This window comes from Meles meles, chromosome 20 (genome assembly GCF_922984935.1).
Source record: "Meles meles chromosome 20, mMelMel3.1 paternal haplotype, whole genome shotgun sequence".
Classification (NCBI taxonomy): Eukaryota; Metazoa; Chordata; class Mammalia; order Carnivora; family Mustelidae; genus Meles; species Meles meles.
Genome location: NC_060085.1, coordinates 17,467,993 through 17,489,005, shown reverse-complemented (window position 1 = coordinate 17,489,005; position 21,013 = coordinate 17,467,993). Strand labels below are relative to the sequence as shown.

Below are 21,013 nucleotides of genomic sequence, written 5' to 3'. Positions count from 1 at the left end.
CAATGGGGCCGCTGCAATTCCATCAGGGAACTCATGTTTTATGGCTCTGAGTGAAGAAAAGGGGAAAGCCAAGAGGAGTGCTGATTTGGACACCAGCAAGTATGCGACGTGTGACTTTTTCACCTGAGCCCGTACTTATAAAATACACACACGTCTCTCCAAGGACTGCTTTTGCTACACGTCTGGCTCTCTCTTATTTTCACAGGAATATTTTTACATTGTCCAGTGTATTTTTTCACTGAAAGGCAAGGAAAAGATGATTTACTTCTAACATTTAAAAAATAAGAAAGGACAAGAAGGTATTAGGAGTGTACTCTTTATTTCTCTTTGGTTTCTTAACACAAAAGACATGCGTTCTATAAATAAAAGGAAGTAAGATTTGCTGGGGGACAATGACTTGGTGGGGGGTGGGAGGAGCAGAATTGCTACCTACTCCCGTCTCTGTGGCCGAGTCAGAAGGCTGGTCTTCAGCTCCCATCCTGGCTTTGATCTCAGGTGAGACCTGGAAGACAAGGCTCCGTGTGTTATCTGGGAAGGGGAAAGGCCCAAGGACAGTGAGTGCCACAGTCCTATGCTCAGAGATGGTCCACTGAGCACAACATCTCTCCCACCCGCTGGTTACACCCTTTTCACAGTATCCTTGGGTGAGGACTCTTCACTGGGGCTCCTGGAAAAAGCTCCAACACCGAAGAGCCAGCCCAGCCATTTGCAAACATCCTCCTCAGACTAGGGAGCCGACTGTTGAAGAGTGTGCAAATGTTGGTGTTGGCTCGCTTTTGCTCAGAGCTCACCCAGATCAAAACATGGGCCCAACGTGTAGCAGTGTACCTTCCGCACCAGGAGATGGGAGTGGAGTTTGGGAGGTTACTACGAGAGCAGCAGATCGTGCGGGAAATGACCTATCAGCCTCAATGGCAAAATCTGTGCCACCGTCCTGAGGAGCTGGGAGGCCTGCTCGTGAGCCCACTCACCGATCCTTAACCCCTCCGTGATCTGGGCTGGTCGGGACTGCTTCCAGTTCACAGAAGGGCTTATAACAAGACGGGAACGGACACACGTCTCTCTACCAGGAAACACAGACCCCACTGCCTTCCGAGTCTACCTCTGTAGGCAGGCCGAGAGGGACTGAGAAATGCTGGGGTTCCACCACCAGCCTGTATCAGACTGCTGAGTCTTTTAAAATAAAAACATCATTTTCAAGTGCTTGTAGCAGAGGCCCAGCTCCTAAGTGGCAGGTAACAAAGGTACTTCCCTCTGGGTACATGGCGATTGCACACACTCATAAACCTTGTGCTGCTGGGGTGGGAAAGACGTCTCGGGCTCCACACTCTGCCTTTCTGAGCACGCTTCCAGGTCACCCCAGGCAGGCAGCAAGGGACGGGAGACTAGCCAGGTGGAGAATGGGGCCCCAAGAGCCAGTCTTGCATGAAAGGAACTATATCCTCTTTTAGTCTGTACTGGAAGCATTTTAGAAAACCAGATTTTGGCAGCAGCAGTTGAAGGACAGCCCCACTGCCCAGTGCACTGGTAACACAAGGGTCCTCCTGTTCGGGTCCCACTGTGCGACACTGAGGTCCCGCCCAGGGAGGAGGAGGAAGGAGCGTGGAGTCTCTTCAAGAGGTCATTTGCTAAGATCAGAGGAAGAAATATAAAATCTTGTTCTTTGCAGCAGCAAGAGATTCTTTCGGCCTTTAGTTCTCTGCCATAAAGTCAGCTTTGCTCGAATGTAAAGGCCCACCTTGAAGGTCGTTCTGCCGAGGGCTGGAAGGAAGCCAGGCCCCTGGAATTGGCGAGGGGATGGAAAAGCAGTGAACTGGCGGGGTAGACGAGGTTACTGGTCCAAGCTGGCCATGGCTGGTGGAAGGACCAAGTCCCTGGTTAGGTTCTAGAGGTACCAATGGTCAATGTACCCTAGAAGCATCACGATGAGGAAAACGATCCAAGAATGATAGATAGATGGGCGAGAGTCTGGCCGGACCTGCTTTTTCTTTGCTGGTCAGATGAGGAATGAAAGTGGGGGTGGGGAATCTGAGTGAGTGCCATGGTGGCTGTGGGAGGTGACCACAGGGGCACCCGGAGCCTCCAGCGACCGGCTGGGAACTCCCACCTAGAAGAGCGGCCAGCTGTAATGCAGCCCACTCGCTAAGCTACAGTTAAAAAACGTCCTCTGATGGTGGGTGTGAATGCAAACCCCGTGAGCACCTTGCTAGAGGACCAGTGGAGATTACACTGATCCCGGACACGCGAGGGCCCGGACACGTGAGGGCTCAGAGGCGACCCCGAGTGCCATGCAAGGCCTCAGGACCCTGGGACCCGAACGTGGGAGCGGACGCCGCCCTTCTCGTGGTGGCGGTCTTCTACGGAGACACGTGTTCCCCTTTAGTGTCTTTCAACGTTTTCTTCTCCCAAAGAATGTTCACTTTAAAAAAAGTACTTTTCTTTCCAGTTTCTTTCAACTGTTTCTTTGTTTCAATTTCCTTCCTTTCTTTCAAGTATCTTTTTTTTTTCTTCTTCTTCTGTTGCTCCTCAACAAGATGAAAAGACCTCACTGAAATCCCGAAGCTCGACATGGGAAGAGCTTCTGTTCTCCCTGGTTACCTAGCAGTGAGGACCCAGTCCTCTGTGCCCTCAGATGGAAGAGGGAGATGCTCGTGCGCAAGCAGTCCGGTGCTTGGGCGCTACCGCCACAGGCAACGAGGACACCCCAAGTGCGTCCTTCCTCCCCCAGCCGCAGCCCAGCTGCCAACAGGCTGGGCCACCAGAGCCACTCCTCTGCCGACTGGCCACAGCACGGCTGGAAAGCAGCAAGTGAGGAGAAGTGTCAGATGGCAGGCCTTCTGCAAGTGGCTGGTGGGAGCTGGCCTTGGATGGAGCCCATGTACGTGTGGACCAGCACAGCAGTCCCGTGTCGCCAGCTGCAGAACCCAGAGGGCTCTGCCCCACGCGGTGCACCTTGGTGACCTACGCTTGAAGGTCCCCAGGGCAGCACGGTGAGGGAGGATGTAAGCACCTGGAAAAGCTGTACCTCCAGCGAGCTCACATTCACCCCGTCTTCTGGTCTACCCCCTCTCCCAAGAGGGCCTGTCCCTGGAAGGGAGCGCCTATGTTTGTACCAGATCCCTACCCCGCCATATCCCCCCTCCGCCTTAGATGGTGAGGAGGGGGATGCAGCCCACACCCACGCCCCCCTCGTGACAGGCCATGGGAGCCATGAATGTCCAGCGGTCCATCTCCGGGTCGTACATCTCCACCGAGCTGAGGTTTGACTGTCCATCATAGCCCCCCACGGCATAGAGGCGTCCGCAGCTGGCCACCAGGGACACCCGGCTCCGGCGTGTGTGCATGGGCACGATCAGGCACCACTGGTCGGCCACAGAGCTGTACATCTCGGCAATGCTGAGGAAGCCAGAGCCGTCGTAGCCCCCGCAGACGAACATCTTGCTTCCCAGGGAGGCGGCCCCGTGCCGGCAGCGCTTGTTGAGCATGCCAGCGGCCGGGTGCCAGGTGGCCGTGTGCTGGTTGTAGTGCTCCACCTGCGGCAGGGAGAGAGCCCCGGGTCCGCAAGTCAGAGCCTGAGCCCAAGTGCGGCACGTGGCGGGGCCTCGCGGCACCCGGAGGCAGCCTCCAGGGAGAGGCCCGCGTACTGCCTCTGATGCCCACTTTCCACAGCAGCACCCCTGCTCCTGGGCTGATCCACAGAGAGCACCTACTCTGACCCCTGCTGTCTTACTTCCCGGGAAACAACGGTGTTGCCCCAGGAGGCACTCCTATGGAGTGCTGGGGGCGGGAGGAGAGCAGGGTCTCCTGAAATCTGTCCAGAGTGCAGCACTGACTGACGTCACGGACCTACCACTAGACGGCGGTTGAGGTTTTTTTTAAAGAATAAATGCAATTTCATGGGATGCCTGAGTGGCTCAGTGCGTTAAGCTCAGGTCATGATCCCAGGGTCCTGGGATCGAGCCCCACCATCGGGCTCCCTGCTCTGCAGGGCACCTGCTTCTCCCTCTGCTTGCCTCTCACTCTGCTCCCTCTGCTTGTGCTCTCTCTGACAAATAAATAAAATCTTAAAAAAAAAGAATAAATGTAATTTCAAATAAATTATCCAGAATACAACTATTTGCAAATCCGCACCGTCTATAGTTGAGCTTACTCTGGGTAGCAATTCAGTGGAGAACGGAGTGGGGCGAGTTGGGGACGACGTGGCTATACTCTTCCCCTCCTCTGCGTACACTGGCTCCATTCTTAGAAGAATCTCAGAGCGCATGGCGGACGGCCCGAAACCTCCCTAGATGACACTTTGCCCAGTTACGTCAAGGCTGAAGTTTCTTCCAAAGAACTGCCTTTCAAAATTACACTCAAAGGTGGGGGACACTTAGGTGTCTCAGTCGGTTAAGCATCTGACTCTTGATTTTGGCTCAGGTCATGATCTTTCAGGGTTGTGAGACTGAGCCTTGTGCTGGGCTCCACGCTCAGCGGGGAGTCTGCTTCTCTCCTTCTCCCTCTCCCTCCGCCCCTCACCCCACTCAAGTTTGTAATCTCTCTTCAAAATAAATCTTTAAAAACAGAATTATTCCTTGAAGATGGGAGGAGTGCCAGGGGAGCCCAGACTCACGCTGCTGAAGATCTGCAGCCCGTCGTGGCCGCCAGACACATAGATCCTGCCCTCAAACACTGTCACCCCTGCAGCACTGCGACTTGAGCTCATCGGGGTCACCACCGTCCACCTGCAGGAAAGAGCCAGACGAGGGAAGCCATGAGATGCAGTGTTGCTGTTCTCCCAGGACAGCTCGGAAGGAGTGGGGCAAACTGTGCAGTGTTCCTTCCCACCCTGGACAATCTCCCCACCTCTGTAGGCAAGTCCCCTCCCTCTTACTCCTGCTCGGTCCTGGGAATGGGACCAACGGCCATCTAGTTGTCCTTCTCAGATTCAATGTTTTCATGGCCCTCTTCTCCTTCACCTTCAACATTCCTGTGGTCATCAAGTCCCCCTGGCCTGCCTTCTAGTCATTGCTTGTTCCCATCCCCACTACTGCTAGCCTAGCTCAGGCCTCCCCTCGCACAACCTGCCACAGCCTCTGTACAGGAGGCCTGGCTTTCAGACCCCGCCCATCCTGACACCATGCGGCATGCCCCTTGGGTGGCTACTCACCGTTTCCTCCAGGGCAGAGTCTGAGTTCCCTGAGCGGTTCTTTTTTTTCTCAGGCCTCACCTATTTCCACTTTCCCCTCCTGCCATGTGCCACCCACGCCAGCTCCTCATTCACAACGAGCACCTTCCCTCCTCTGGGCCTCTCCTCGTGCTGTCTCCCTGCCTACAATGCACATCTACCACTGTCCGTGATGGGCCTCCTCTCAGAAGTCATCCCTGCCGCCCTGCCGCTCCCTGCCAGCTGCGGTAAAGACAAAGGTGCTTCCTGCCCTGCACCCAAGAGGTCCAGGGAGGCCCCACAGGGTAGGCTAATCACGATGTACCCGGGACCCCAGCAGACCAGCTGCTACTTTTAAGGATCTCAGACACCCCGCCTGATACACAGTAAGTTGGTTAAGTGAATGGAATGTTGTATAATTCTCAGACTGTCTGTTTAACCAGTTCCAGTTTTCCCAGGGGAGCTGCAGTCCTTACTTGTCTGTCTCAGGAGAGTAGGTCTCCACAGAGCTGAGAGAAGAGTTGCCATCATAGCCCCCACAGACGTAGATCTGTCCGTCTAGCACGACCGTCCCCATGGCACTGAAAAAGACAGAGCTGTCACGTAGACGGGCCTCAGACCTCCTGGGCCAGCCTTGCACGCTGCCTGGAGATCCAGCCGCCCACCACAGCCTCTTTCTAGAGCAGACCCAAATCCCACGTGTGAGCCTAAGTGTAGAACAGAGGGGAAAGCAGCTGCTCTGCAGTGCCCCCTGTTGGGGTTCCCTCGGGGAACTTCACCCTGTACATATCTGAAACGTTCATCTTCTACCTCACTGTGCTCAAGGTCTCATTACGTCAAAGTCCTCTCCCTCCTGCTCAAAAAGCCGTCCTTGCCTCAGCAACCATCAGTCCCTCCTGGCCCCACGCTGCCAGAGCAGCTTCTTTATCTCAGGCCTTGTCGTCGTCGTGGTCACTCATTCATCCCTGGGGTCCCATGAGGCACTCAGGAGGTGTGCTGTCCCGGGCCCTAGAGTCACAGTGCCGAGCGAGCCAAAGCTCCTGTCCGCAGGGGCTCATTCTGGTGCCTGGGGGTGCCGGGAAGTCACCTTGTCGCCTTTTTAACAAGTGGGGACCTCTCGGAAGACAGGGTCTCCCTCTGTGTGACTCTGACCATGCTTCGTGTGGTGCTTTGTACGGGACAGGCCTTCAATATGGGTTTGTTGTGTTAGCCTGATTTTCCTATTTAATTCACTGTGAAGTTTGACAGATGTCTTTTCATGACAGATGTGGCCCTGGCGGCCCCGACTTTGTCCCTGTGGGTGACGCTATGCTCCCCTTGAGCACTGATGGAGGTACTCTACGTTCGCCATCCGGCCCCCCTCACCACACCTGCTAAGGAAGCGGCATCACCTTCACGGTACAGACGAACAGCCGCGGCTGGGGAGGCTGGCTCCTTCTCTGGACTGCCCAGTGAGAGGCACGCCTCGGATTTAAATGAGACGAGCCCACTCCCACGCTGCCCAACGTGCCCCCCTCTTCCCAGATCAAAGACCCAGCAGTCTGGCATAATCAGAAAATCAGTTCTACACAATGCCTCATGAGAAATCAGACACGTGTGCCAAGCCGCCCGATTCACTGTTTTCAAATCCGATGCTGGAGAAGATTCAAAATGAATCTGGGTGGCTGACAAACAGGAAAATAAAATATGCCAGGTTTAACTGCCACCTTTCAAACGTACACAGGACACCAAGCTGATCCCTGCAATGTCCCTTCGAGTGACACCGTAACGGACCCCCTCAACTGGCCCGGAAGAGGAAAAGGACTTTTGCCTCAGGCAAGGATGGTAGGAAGACCACAAATTCACTAGACACTGTCATGTGCTTCCAGAAGTGGACAGAAGTAACAACACAGGAGTTCAACAACCATATGAGGGAGAAGAGCCATAGAACTGAGTGAGGTTAACTATCAACCGGGTGATAGAGCCAGTGTGAAGACGGAGGGGGCCTGCTTGGTCCACCAGAGGAAGCATGGCCTGGAACACTGCAGGCGAGGGGAAGGATGATGGCAGGAAGGAGTTTGTCACCACTAGCAGGACAGAGAGTCATGTGGGACGGTAGGAAAGAAGTGACTCAGAACAGTTTTTGGCAGCCTGTAATTTCAAAGGGATGAAATGGAGCCGGGTCTCTGCTAATAAGAGGGCATTAACCACAGCGAGGGAAGGGGATACCCGGAGGACTCTCCTCCCAGACAACACTCCAAACTCTGCGACATCAAAGCAAGGAAGTTGCCCAGAGCAGACACCCAGAGAAGAACGGGCTGCAGTGAAAGCAAAAAAGGCACTCATGGCTTGGGAAATGGAGCAATGAGTCATCCGAGGCCACAGAAGGCTGTAAGACGCCCAAGGAGCAGAAAAGGGAAGCACTGAGGTAGGGGGAGGAAGGAACTGAGAGAGTGTTAGCTCAGGGAGGAGCAGATCATGTATACAAATTTTTCTTGCCAACAAACCTACTGTGACCCTTTGTGAATCTGGTCTTATTGGTACAAAGGCAGACTCCTCCCAGCTCAAGGCCACACACTAACACTGCGGAACATGGTACGTGCGCCTCCTGGCCTGACACTTCTTCCTCACCACACAGGCAGTCGCTTGATCTTACGCTCACCCAGAGCAGGGCCAGACAAAAGGGCCTATCAGGCAAATGCTTAGGCCACAGAATTTACAAAGCAGAAAGGCCCTCAAAGAGCATCTGCCCCAGTTGATTTCAAACTGCCCCTTTCAAAAACAACTCCTGTAACTTTCCCCCTAAAGTTGGGCATCTGTCACAGAAGCTCAAGTCATGAGAGAAATGCAGAACTGTTCTGGTTACTGGGGTACGGACTGCCTCCTCTCCTCCATCAGCCCCGGAAGAGAGAGCTGAGCGCCACTTGAAACCGCTGACCCGGGGTGGCCCCACGGAAGGCAGAACAGAAGACCCTGTCCAGTGATCCATCCTACTCCAGAGCCCAGCTGTGCACATGCTCCCCACATGCCTGACGGAAGGGAAGAGGCCGCCTGCCCCTTCAGCACTCAGAAGGCTGAACGGAGGCGCCATTCGGATGCCCTCCAACTCCTCTTCAGGAAATCTAGCAGGCAAGCGACAGAGGAGACAAGTATCTGGAGCGTGTTAAGAGACATAAACCCGGTCCACCTATGTGCTCACACCTGGCAGAAGGAGGAGGGGACTGCAGGGAAGCATGTTGCTATGGCTCACGTCCTCACAGGGTGGGAGACGCATGTGTGTGGCAGGGATCCAGGGGTGGGGGTGGGGCATGTCTTTTCATCACTAATAAAGTTAAATCCTCCTTACTCTTCAAGTTTCACCTGTAATCCCGCCTTTTACCTGAAATCTTCCGGATGTTTCCACCCAGTTTCTTTCCCTTCTGGAAATCTACCATAACATATGTTTCAGTCCTTATCCGACACTTAAATAACAACGCAACTTCCACATGTCCGTGCCTCGTCTCCCTAAGCTCCTCAACGGACAAGGCAAGGATTTTACTTTGGAGCAGATGGGGGTGAGCTCCCGGGAGGTGTTGGCAGTGGCAGGCTGGCTACAGGAAACCGCCAGGCCAGCTTGTGTTTTGTATTACTCCGTGCCCCTGCCCGGAGTCTAGCCTGGCACTCCCCAGATGCTCAGTGTGTGTGCTCAGTGTGTGTGCTCGGGCTGCCCAAGTGGCTTCCAGAATACCTCCTCTTGCTATTCATGCTCCGCACTCTGGTCCACGTGTCCGTCTCTGGGTTGTAGACCTCCACGGTGCTCAGCCGCAGCTGGCCGTCATACCCCCCGATGGCATAGAGAAGCCCATTCACCACAGCCACGCCGACGCGGCTGCGGGCTGTCGTCATGGGATGGCACTTCTCCCAGCGATTGGCAATGGGGTCGAACACTTCTACCACATTCAGGGAATCACCTGCATAAAAATTTGCTACTCAAATTAAAACAAATGAGACCACGTGTTTAGATCACAGCTGTTGGGCATTGATTACATGGAACGTTTGACTTGGCTCTATCGGCTCTTCCCACAGAAATACTCAAGCCACACAGGCCCACTAAGACGCTTCAGCCGTGCTAACCTCAAACCAAATTCTTTAAGGAAAATCAGAATCAGACAGGAGGTGTTTAGTTTTAAGCTACAATGAGGTATTCCACCCGCTTAAGGCCAAAACGGAAGGGAAATGGACACACTCTCCCCCCAGTGCAGGGGGCATGCCCAGAGGGAAGAGCCTGGGTTCCCCTGCTGCTTTCACTTACTAGCGTGTTGACCCTGGGCAAGTTGCTTTGTATCCCCATTTTCTACTCTCATATGCGACATGGAGATAAATCTCTACGGCAGAGGTGTCGTCAGGATTAAATGGCAGAAAAGCACCTAGCGTAGTTGTAGAACACACTATCTGCTCAACAAATGGTAGTTACAGTCACCAGGAATGATGAGTCCAACCCTGACATTTACAACAGGGTTTTTTGGGGATCAAATACAATCATCTCTCCTCCCTGTTCTATCCCACCGTGGGGCACTTCACACCTACCACACCCCAGCATCTACCAGTTGCGGTCATCCCTTTTCCGGGACACATGGTCAACAAGCATAGGGTAAGCAGACTAGCACCCACCTCTCATTAACCTCCAATTAAAAACAGAACTGCCCAGGACTGCCCACCACCTGCCCCCCTCCATGAGCCTGGACTGACCCTGAGGAAAGGCCTGGCCTTCACGTGGGAAGTGACACCGCCCTTTGCCACTGCGCCACCAAGATCCAGGAGTCCACACTGCCCTCCCTGTGCCTGGGTGTGTAGGAGGGCAAGGGGCCTCACAGGCTTGCCTGAGAACTTGGCTGGACGAGTGGCCAAGAACATGCCGACTCTAAAGCCTGCGTGCACTGCACGGGAGGCAGCAGGTGGCGAGAAAGTGGGATTATGGGTAGGCGACCCTGCGTATTTGGAGAATTTCCCTTCTCATGGTGACAGACTCAGTCTAACCCCAGAGATCCATATGACCAAATGTGACTCTCATCACAGGCAGCGGGTAACAGAGATGGGTCTCGGACTGCATGCTCTCCAGGGCTGGTATTTAGCTCTGATACTCTGATTCGATGGTATTCACACCTGACACCCTTTCACTGCACAGCTTAGCCGCTGGTCAATCAGGAGGGACCAGGGTGGCGACACACGGAGGAAGGGAGCCAGAGGACCAGGCTAGGTTGTTTGGTGCTTTTTCATCCAAAGTCCACGACAGGGCCCTGCAAAGGGGAGCTGCAAGATACCTGCTGAGTTGAGGCCCCCCACAGCATAGATAAGGCCCGTGATGGACGTGCAGCAGCGAGGCCGAGTTCTGAAAGCCGGCAGGTGGGGCCGGCGCTCCGGCATGAGGTGATAGTCCTTGGCTTCGTCTACCAGGTCCCTGGAATAAGGTGCAGGATGTTACAAAGCCAGGTATCCTCTCCTCATGGTCTACATTTGTATTTCTGAGTCTGGTCGCCCCATCCCCAACTGGAGGGGAAACATGCGAGGAGAAGCCTTTTGGAAGGTTTGGTCTTGAACCCAGGTGAGTCCAGGCGGAAGCACAGCTACTGAAACATGCTCAGAATCGGAGGGGCGAGATGAGCAGAGTAATCAGAGTGACTATCTTCTAATAGGAACACACTGGCAGGAGAACAGGGTAGTAGCTACGACAGCTGGCGCTGGGGAGTTCGAGAAGCAGTCTGCATCCTGTCTCCCAAGACCCAGCTCTTCCTTCCTATCCCTCTGGCTCGCACCCTGCAAAGTGCCATTTCTCACCGAGACTGTGGCAGAAGCTGACTGCTGCTGACCGACTGCCCTGCCTCCAGTCCTGCCTCTCCATTCCACCCCCCACACTATCGCCCAAGCTGTCGAAGAACCTTCAATAGCTACCTGCTGCCTTCAGAATGAAGTTCAAACTCAACAGCCCTCTTGGACTGCTTATCACGGGGTCCCCCCTACCTGCGGCCACACCTCCACCCCCTCCTGCCATATGCCTTCACGTGGCTTGCACACAGCCACTGACTTCCTCTGAACTCGCTGTGAATATGACAGGCTGTTTGGACGAAGGTGAACATTTTCCTTCGCTGTTCTACTTTTATAATGACCCTCCTACATGGCTACTGCCTTCCTGGCTGTTTCGGGAGCTCTGCTATGCCACATGGTCACTGATGTACCCTGGGTAAGTTTCCCTTGCAGGTAAACACTTCCTCCCCCCTTGCCTATCACTACAGACAGGCCCAAACCCACCTGAGGCCAGTGCACTAATGTTTACTGGAGACAACGAGGAGCCCCAGGGAGTCACCACTAAGCTCCTGGAGATGCTAGGAGATCCTCGGGAAGTGCAGGGGAGGAGGCCCCTTCTGCCTCCATACCCCCTCATGGCACATTTCTTTGCCCAAGGGATCGACTTGGGCTTTTCCATGGTCTAGACCCAAGGCAGGTCAGTCTGCGTGCCGTGACTTAGGACTGACCGTGTCAAATTCTTCCGCCCCTGAGCTGGGACACACACGGCCTAGGTGCCCAAGCCCCTTCTCCGCCTGGCCCCCCTGCCCCTGGCAGCGTCCTATGCGGGCCGGCCCTCGCTCACCTGCACTTGTGGCAGCAACGCACCAGATCATCCTGCTGCACGCGGTCTGACAGGAACTGGGGCCGGCAGAGGGGCAGGCGGATATTGGACAGCAGCTCAGGGAGGCACGGCCCCCTCTGCTCCCGGTCATATCTGACCCAGGCCAACACAGCTTCAAAGACCTGCCGTGGCGGAGAGTGCAAGCCATTTAGTAACCCCTCGCTCCTGGGGCCACGTCCCCAGGCCCCCAGTCTCAACCCCTGCACTCCCTTGCTCCCCTCCATCTTTCCTCCCACTTGTCTCCTGAAGTCACTGCTTTCTGCTTCCCCAATCTCCCCGTTTGACCCAGCCTCTTGAAAGGCAAGCCTCAGTGACTGTAACAGTTTCCCGGCTTTCATTACGTCTTCCTAATGAAAAGCTGCCGGTGGTTCCTTCCTCCTTTCTGCATGTCACCACACTGGCTGCTTGTCTTCTCTCCTCGGCCCCCTCCACCCTCTGCTCTCCCAGGCTGGCTACTTCTCTGGCCAAACATACCCCTGCATCGTGAAGGCCCCTCATATCCTCCTCTTCATCTAAACCCGACCCCTTTCCTTAAGGCCTGGTTCCAGATCGACGTTCTCTGGAGCTTTCCTTAACGGTTCCAGCCACAAGGGTACATCCCTCTAGAACCCTGGAGCCAACATATCACCGATAAGCGAGCTGCCCCAGGTCATGTTCATCAGTGGAAGAGCTTGGGACAGGGCTTGCTCTTGGGACAGGCTCTTCCCTGAACTTTAGAGTGCCCACACGGCCACACTCGGGGCGCCCTTTTCTACTGTTCTTCGGACATTAGGGAAATGAACTGCCTAACCTCCCAACAGCTTGCCTCCTGGAACCTGGGGCTCCCCCCGCTGAAGCAGAGCTTCCCGGCAGGCTAGGACTCTACATGGCAAGCATCCCGAGCTGCTCTGCCTGGGGCCCGGGTTAGGTTTCTCAGCGACCGGAGCAGCGGAGGCCTTGCTGCAGACGAGCTCCTGGCGCCTGCAGGGGCAGGTCTGAGCAACTCACCCCTACACCAGAGCCCTTCATCGTCCAGTCCTGGCCACCCTCTGCTCCAAGTAACATCTACTCCGTCCTCTTCAGGTGCCTGCACCACACCTTTGCTGACCAAAGGATTGCCCTTTGCTCCTCTCTGAGGGCTAAAATCCTGTGCTCTCCTTTATTCACTCTTCTCGACAACCCCGTAAGAGGTCTTCTTTGTCCTTCGAGGACCCTAGTCATTCAAATGCTTTGCCCCCTCTATCGGTTTCATTCTGCCGTGCTCATCACTGCCTCCGATCCTTTCCCCTCAGTAACTGATATCAATGGGCCTCTGACGCTGCTCCATCTCCCCCAACCTCACGCTCAGGGCCCCTCTGGCCTCTTCCTCCCGCCGTCTCACCCAGCATGGGCTCTGCGGGTTCTGAGGTGGGTGCCCTCAGCACTCATGCTGTGCACCTTCCTCCCTTAATCACACCCGTCTGGAAAAAGTCTCTTCCCTGCTGAGGTCCAGCTCCGTAAGTGGACCCCACACCAGCATATGCAGCTACAGGAGCTGGCTGCTCCTTTCCTTTCCTTTTTATTTATTTTTTAAAGTTTATCTATTCTTTTTAGTCATCTCTATGCCCAACATCGGGCTCAAACTCACAACCCCAGATCAAGAGCCAGCCAGGCACCCCCTGGTGGGTCCATTCTAACTCTTTGGCCGCTAATCTCATCAGGCCCTACTTCCCACCAAGCCCCTCTTCCTTTCCCTGGTGTCATCTATTTCCTCTCTTGCTCCCAGAGGGCTGGCTCATGCCTTTTCATCTCTCCTCACATTTCTCACCCTCCTCCCGATCCTTATTCCCAGCTAAGAAAATAGACACGCAGCAGAAAAGAATGTCAGCAGACTTTGCCAGCTTCTCCCTGTGCCCCTGGCTGTGGAGGCTCTCCCTTCCGCGGGGGTGGACAGGAGTGGCTGGTGCTCCCAGGAGGGACACCCCTTAAGCCCTCGACTCAGCCTCCTCTTGCTTCCTCCAGGATGTCACGCCAGCAGCCATTCTCCCTTTCCTCCTACATCACCGACTCTTCCCTCTCTTCTGGAAAATTCCCACCAGTAGGCAAATATACTGCCATTTCTCTCACCTTAAAAAAACAAACCAATCCCTTCCAACTTTCAATCCCTTCCAACATCCTCCCCAGTGACTGCCCCAGTGCTCTGCTCCCCTTTAGAATAAGACTCTTTTAAAGAGTTATCAATGCTAATTTCCAGTGGCAGCATTAATTCTAATAGTAACTATGGGAAATCACTGGAACTTCTAAGAATAAGGGGTGCGATGTTGATAAAATCCACTGAGGGGGCGCCTGGGTGGCTCAATCAGTTAGGCGTCTGCTTTTAGCTCAGGTCATGATCCCAGAGTCCTGGGACTGAGCCCCACATCGGGCTCCCTGCTCAGCATGGAGTCTGCTTCTTCCTCTCCCACTCTCCCTGCTCATCCTCTCTCTCTCTCTCTCTCTCTCTCACTCAAATAAATAAATAACATCTTTAAAAAAAAATCCACTGAATGTTAGACACCGAAATGGATATAAAGTTCTCATGAAACATGACCACAGTATAATGAAACAAACCCGTAATAAACAAGCCGCACATGAATTATGGTCTTCATGAAAAAACAGAGAAGATTAGAGCAGCAGCCCCCATGTCCCCTGCACACTGCTACCGCGCTCTACACACCTGCTCCTCTGACTTCACGTTCAGCTCGTCCCGAGACACCAGCTCGAGCACGTCTTCCAAGGGCAGGGCCAGGAATTCTTCCGACATGGACACCTCCACGAAGTGCTGGTGGATGAAGCTGTTGGCCGCGTCATACAGCACGGCGCACATCATGGTCTCAGCAAACTGGCGGACGCCCAGGCAATTTTTGGGGTGAAGACTTTTGCCATAAGAAAAGAGGAAAAGAAAAAAGTTAGAGGAAGAATGGTATCTTCGATCATTCTCAGGTTGGTTCTGGGAGAGCTACAGGATGCAGAAAACCCAGCGTTGCTCTCAGCTTAGCCACAAACTCCCTACATGATCCCAGGTGCACTGCTCGGGGACTCAATTATGAAGGTTTACAATGAAGACAGTTTTATCCTCATAGTCCCTGCCTCTTGGACCTCGTGCTCAGTGCATCTAGATGGGATGAGCTCTCTGGGAAGCCCTGGGAAGCAGCTATGAAGACAGAACAGATGAACACACACTGGAAAACCTGTTTGCTTTCCCTTAGGCCACTGACATTCTTCTTCTTCTTCTTTTCTTCTTTTTAAGATCTTATTTATTTATTTGAAAGAGAGACAGACAGAGATAGTGAGAGAGAGCATGAGTGGGGAGGAGAGTGAGAAGCAGACTCCCACCAAGCAGGGAGCCTGATGTGGTGCTCGATCCCAGGATCCCGAGATCATGACCTGAGCCGAAGGCAGACGCTTAACCGACTGAGCCACCCAGGCGCCCCGGCCACTGACACTCTTGGTCGAACACCTACCTGTTCCTCAGGAGGGCACTGAAGTTGTAGAATGAGAGTTTATTGCTTTTTTATTTTTGAAGATTTTCTTTATTTATTTGAAAGAAACAGAGAGAGTGAGCACAAGCAAGCAGAGCGGCAGGCAGAGGGAGAGAAGCAGCTTCTCTGCTGAGCAGGGAGCCTGATACGGGGCTCGATCCCAAGACTCAGGGATCATGACCTGAGCTGAAGGCAGCCACTTAACCTACTGAGCCACCCACGTACCCCTAGAATAAGAGATTAAACCATGCAGAGAGATGACTTCTCTAACATCAAGATCCTTACATTCCATCTCCTGTCAACGGCAAGAAACTCTATGGGTCAACAGGACACCCAGGAATGACGGCGGCAGCTACCACTCGCTCAGCACCATCAGTGCACCCGTTAACTTCTCCAGCCAGAATTTTTCAACAGCGCTACAGAGCAATCATTATTTCCATTTTTAGATGGAAAACTGAGGCTCAGAGAAACTAAGAATGTGCTCCCAGCCCTCTCCAAGCAAGCAGTGGTGCGGACTGAACCCCGTATCCGTTCCCACGACTTGGAGGCAGACCTGCCCTCGCTGGGGCTATCTGGGTACCTTCGGGCCCTGCGTCCCACCAGGTGACATGGAGGGCTCAAGTGTCCATAACAGCCTCACCTGGAAAAAGGTAAGGACAACAGCTAGCCAGCTCCCACCCCTGTGGGCACGCTTAAGCAAGAATGTGGCAGAAGCACTCAGCATGGTGCCTGGCGTAAAGTCAGCTACTGTCTTACTTTTTTATCGTGGTTGTTTTTCTTACTACTATTGCATCTGACAAAATCTTAAATGCACCCAAATTGGTTCTGAAATTTTGGTGACAGTGGGAGACCCTGAGGATGGGGTTTTCTTGTTTTGACTTTGTGACTGATAATCTGTGGAGGGAGAGGGTGTTTATCAGATGGAAGTTGCCCAGGTTTTCTTTATTAGACTGCTTGCTTTCTTCCCCTGCCATGATGTTTGTTTCTTTATTGTTAAAGCTTTTATGTATTTGACACAGAGAGAGAGAGAGAGAGCATGCTAGCACAAGAAGGGGGAGTGGCAGGGAGAGGGAGAGGGAGAAGCAGACTTCCCAAAAGCAGAGAGCCTGATGTGGGGCTTGATCCCAGGACGTCAAGATCACGACCCGAGCCTGAAGGCAGTCACTTAACTGACTGAGCCACCCAGCTGCCTCACCCCGCCACACTGTTTAAAATAAGAGGCAGAGTTATATTCACTAGTCAACAGTTACCACTGTCCCCGGGCTGCAGAGTCTCTGAAGGGCAGAGTCTCTCAGGAGCCTGCCTTTGGGATAATCTAAATTCCACAAGCTGTTGCTTCCCTTCCAGCCTGAACTGGTTTTGTCCAGTGCTTTGGAAATCTGTGTGCATTTCCACAAAGGCCAGGAAGCTGGGCACTCACTAACACCTAGGCAAGGCCACAGAGCCAGTGAGGAACACAGGGCTCAAGGTCAGAAGGTCAGCTCAGTCATCAAATACCGCCTTTCTCCTGGAGCACTTACAGGGATGGAATGAGACTTGGTTAAAGGCCTTTACACACATAAGGCTGATGTGAGTCTCCACCTTCCCTGGGCCTCTATGCCACGTGCTCCACTCACCCCAACCACAGAGACATCAGCTCAAGAGGAGGCTTCAGTGAAATGGACTGGGAACTGGCTAGAGTCCAGGGCCGTGGGGAAAGATGGCCAACACAGATGCCTGGCGCACATTTCCATGTGCTCCCTCTCAGGTTAGGACTCCTGTACCTCGCCTTTGGCTCTCTGACTGGCTTGGCCTAATAAGGAGAGCAAAACACATGTTCAACTGAACTGGGCTTTCATGTCGATGGGATGTGAGAAGCCTGCTGGTGAGGCAGCTGGTGGGGAAGGAGGAGGGAGAGCTGCCACGGAGGAGAGGGCCCCATTCAGGAGCAGGAGGAAGAGAAGAGGGAAAATGAACCCCAAGGGCAGAGACAGACCCACACCTTTCATTAGCCACCTCACAACCAGCCACCACCTTCCTTGAAGCACAGCTTGACTTTGTCAGCAGTAAGAGGTGATGCTTTATCAGAGGCAGGAAGCAGTGACCTGAATTAAGAAAGTTACTGGCTTGGGGCGCCTGGGTGGCTCAGTGGGTTGAAGCCTCTGCCTTCGGCTCAGGTCATGATCCCAGGGTCCTGGGATCGAAGCCCGCATCGGGCTCTCTGCTTGGCAGGGAGCCTGCTTCCTCCTCTCTCTCTCTCTGCCTGCCTCTCTGCCTACTTGTGATCTCTCTCTGTCAAATAAATAAATAAAATCTTAAAAAAAAAAAAAAAAAAGAAAGTTACTGGCTTGGTTCACTGATGCATCCGAGGTTCTGATTCAGTTCTGAGAGAAGAGTTTTGGAGAATACACAGCTCCAGTGCTCCCCTAAAAACACGGAGGCCCATACATCTGAACGCTTGGAAAGGGGCCACAAGAAAAAAAAAATCAACTCCAACCTCATGGAAAACTCTGACAGTTTTACAGCTTCTCTGTGCTCTGGGAAATCCTGTCTTTCCCACTATTGCTCAGAACAGTTTCTCTCAAGTCATTAGTAACCACAGCTTGCCAATGAAGGGCGCACATGCTTGTCTTTGAATATGGATACATGGGATGGGGACAGGTGGGGGAGGCCTTAACACACTCTACAGCAGGGCTCAGGGAGAACCACCCCAAGGAACAGAGGCAGTGATGGTAACTACTGGAAGGAAAACAGAAAGCAGGTCAAATCTCTGGGGCCTGTGGGAAGGAATGAAGACAGGAATAAGGTGTGAAGTGAGGCTTCAGAAGGGATCTTGCAGGGCTGAATGGGAAAATGTCAAGGACAGACTCATAATGTCAGGCTTTGTGCTTAAGTGCGTCTTCCTAAAATGTCACTGATGCATCTAAAAATTCAACTGGTCTAAAAATCACTTTTCTAAGCACGTTTTGGGTGACACTGCTTTGCAACAAAAGCTGGGTCCAGTGTTGAATGATGACCTCGAAAGCCCCTAGGTGGAGCTATTGTCCCCTTGTGAGAGTAGCCAACTTCATCCTTTCCAGAATGCCTACTTAATCATTCTGAGCTCTGTGGGGACAGAGAGATAAACCAAGACTGGCCTGTATCCTTAAGCAGCTCACGAGTGAGTAGGAGAGCCAGGGTGCCTCACACCCCCACACGCATCCTCCAGCCTGACCCAGAAGCCGTCCCAGCACAGGGTCAAGCCAGGCTCTGGGGCTATGCTGTCTTTATGTGGTCTCATCTATAAAACCTGAAACAGGACTACCTACCTCATGATGAAACCACTCACCCTGCACCCAGCAGAGAGTGCCCCGTGTGCTAAGCATCATACCCATGGTTACTAAGACTAGCTGCACACACAGCCATGCTCAATGATGTCCATGAGCACCACGGGGGCAGGATAGGGACAGCAGGTGGGGTCCACAGAGCTGATGAGGGAGCTGGACTGGTGGAGCCGGACCGGAAGAGGGAGACATCAGCTCTAAAAGGAAATGAAGTTCAGGAGGGCAGATCTGAGACAAGAAAAATGCTGGTCTTCAGGTCAGGGACCTTGTGATCACAGTAGCTCAGGTGGAGGCCGGGCCTCAGAGAGCACCACAGACAGAGACTGTGTGAAGTCCAGCACTACCCTGCACCCCCAAGTCTCTAGTGATTAAGGGTCAGCTTTGACCTTATGGCTAAGAGCTCCCCCTCTTCAGGGGGAAAAAGAGCTTTCTTATCAGCTCAGTCATCAAGGGGCACTGCCGAATGCTGGACCTAGGTAGAGATATACTCCATGGTCCTTACCCTAAGAGAGCACACAGTGACTGCTTCCAGAAGACTTAGGGGGACAGAGAGTTCCAGAAGGTGAAATTTGGGTGCCCCCCTAAAGAGCTGAAGGAAGAAGAAGTCAAGATATTCAAGGAGGGGAAAGGAGCCACACAAAGAAGGAGATGGGCTATGGAAGAGTGAGTAGCACGGACTCCGTCGGTTTGGTGAGAACAGCCAGCTAAGTCCGCAGCTGGTCAGACCGGAGGACCAGAAGAAGAGGTACATGTCAGGCCAGGAGAGGGCAGAGGCAGGGATCCATAAATATGTTCCTCAAAGGTTCACCCTAAAGAACCAGGCACCGCTCGGCTGCGATCTGAAGAGTCAACTCGCAGGCTCACTCCCTCACGGAGCGGATTGGCAGGGGCTTCCAGGACTGACCCGGGCGCGCTCCCCGCCGTGGGCCGGGTCCGGGGCCTCACCGTTCTCGGAGGAATGTGCAGCAGGCGTCCTTGATGCTCTGCAGCTGCAGGAAGCTCGCGCCCATCAGCAAAGACTGAACGTTCTGCTGGTCAATGGCAAGGTGGCCGTTGTAGGCAAAGTTGATCAGAGCCTCCAGGGCGCTAGAGAAAGGAGGAGAGAGCCGCTTCAGAGACTCTAGCCCTCGCCGAGCTGACACGCCTACCTGGGGAATGTGTGGGCCCCACTCCGACATCCATTTAGCCCAGGCCCTTTGAGAATCTGACAGGAATAATGACTTCCCCAGAGCCGAAGACTCATTCTACTTCTTCAGCTGTCTTCATTGCCCAAATAATCTTATTACAGAAAATTCTAAAATGAGAAAGCAAGTACCCACAATCTCACTACTGAATGAGTCAACAGTGGTTACTTTCTTGGGTTCATTTTCAGTGCCTACTTGCCTGCATGCACAAATGTACGAATATAATCACATAATACTTATTGAGTCCTTTCCCATGCTGCTACACTGTCTTCACATTTATCATTTTTAGTGGCTGCTATATAGTACTTCAACATGTAAACACGCCGTAATTTATTTCCTTTACTGGTAGGCCTCATAGCTAATAACTTCTTACTGCTGTCATAAATAGTGTTTTCATTATTTCTTTGGGATACATTTCCAGAATGAGAGGCCGACAAATTTTTCTGCCTTTCAATTCCCACTGGGAAAGAATTCCCAGTTCCGTCTCAGGGCTGTATGTGGTCTGGACCCTCTCCGGCTCTGACCTCAACGCCTTCCACTCCTAGCCCTCATTCTATCCCAACATGCCAAATACATTCTCACCGCAGGGCCTCTGTACTGTCTGCTCCTTCTGGAGGGCTCTGTCACCAGACGGCTCACTCCCTCACTTCAATTAAGGTCTCGGCTCAAATGTCACCTCATCACAGAGGCCTTCCCTGATCACCCTGGAATAGCACAGACCCCCCACAATCATTCACTTTACTTTTCTCGCCCTGGTCTCATTTGCCAGCCCTATCATGCATGTGTGTGGTTATGGTTATGGCCCGATCCCCACGACTAGAAGGCTGGCACACTTAGAGGCACTGTTTTCTCCATGCTACAGCTCAGTGCTTACAGCCACACATAAGACAGGTGCTCAGTCTACCTCTGAAAAATGAAGCACTTGGACTGTGCATAGACGCTGAGCACAGCTCCTTCAGACACAGACCTCAGAGAAGAGAGCGCACAAGTGTCCTTGCAGACCTACTTCTGTGTCTTTCCTTAGAAGTAGCTGGCCTGAGATTTCTGCCTTGCAGTGGGGATATAAAACCTCTCCACATGCAGGGGCAGATCACTGCAATCATCCAGAGGTTACTACAGTTTCCCGGCTCCTTCACCCCTAGTTCCCACCACGGTGAGATTACGAAGGTCGGAAACAAATGATAGGTTACTGGCTGACGTCACAGAATCATTGCTTTATTGTTTCTCCTCCAACAAGAATGTCATTGCCCTGAGTCACC

At 53.2% G+C, this 21,013-nt stretch overlaps 1 protein-coding gene across 3 annotated transcripts in view; it reads right to left on the bottom strand.

The window, feature by feature from the left end:
• Window positions 1-300: 300 nt before the first annotated feature.
• The window catches only part of KLHL18 (kelch like family member 18), a 54,338-nt gene continuing 33,625 nt past the window's right edge, over window positions 301-21,013 (bottom strand). For 2 of the 3 annotated variants that reach the window (XM_045990171.1, XM_045990173.1), the window contains 8 exons: window positions 19,516-19,656; window positions 14,464-14,662; window positions 11,751-11,911; window positions 10,426-10,562; window positions 8,853-9,090; window positions 5,623-5,727; window positions 4,613-4,724; window positions 301-3,533 (listed from right to left, as the gene is read on the bottom strand). In XM_045990171.1, coding sequence (XP_045846127.1) covers window positions 3,147-3,533; window positions 4,613-4,724; window positions 5,623-5,727; window positions 8,853-9,090; window positions 10,426-10,562; window positions 11,751-11,911; window positions 14,464-14,662; window positions 19,516-19,656 — 1,480 coding nt within the window. In that variant the 3' untranslated portion in view covers window positions 301-3,146. The remainder of the gene's footprint in view (window positions 3,534-4,612; window positions 4,725-5,622; window positions 5,728-8,852; window positions 9,091-10,425; window positions 10,563-11,750; window positions 11,912-14,463; window positions 14,663-19,515; window positions 19,657-21,013) is intronic. The other variant, XM_045990172.1, reaches the window with a different exon arrangement.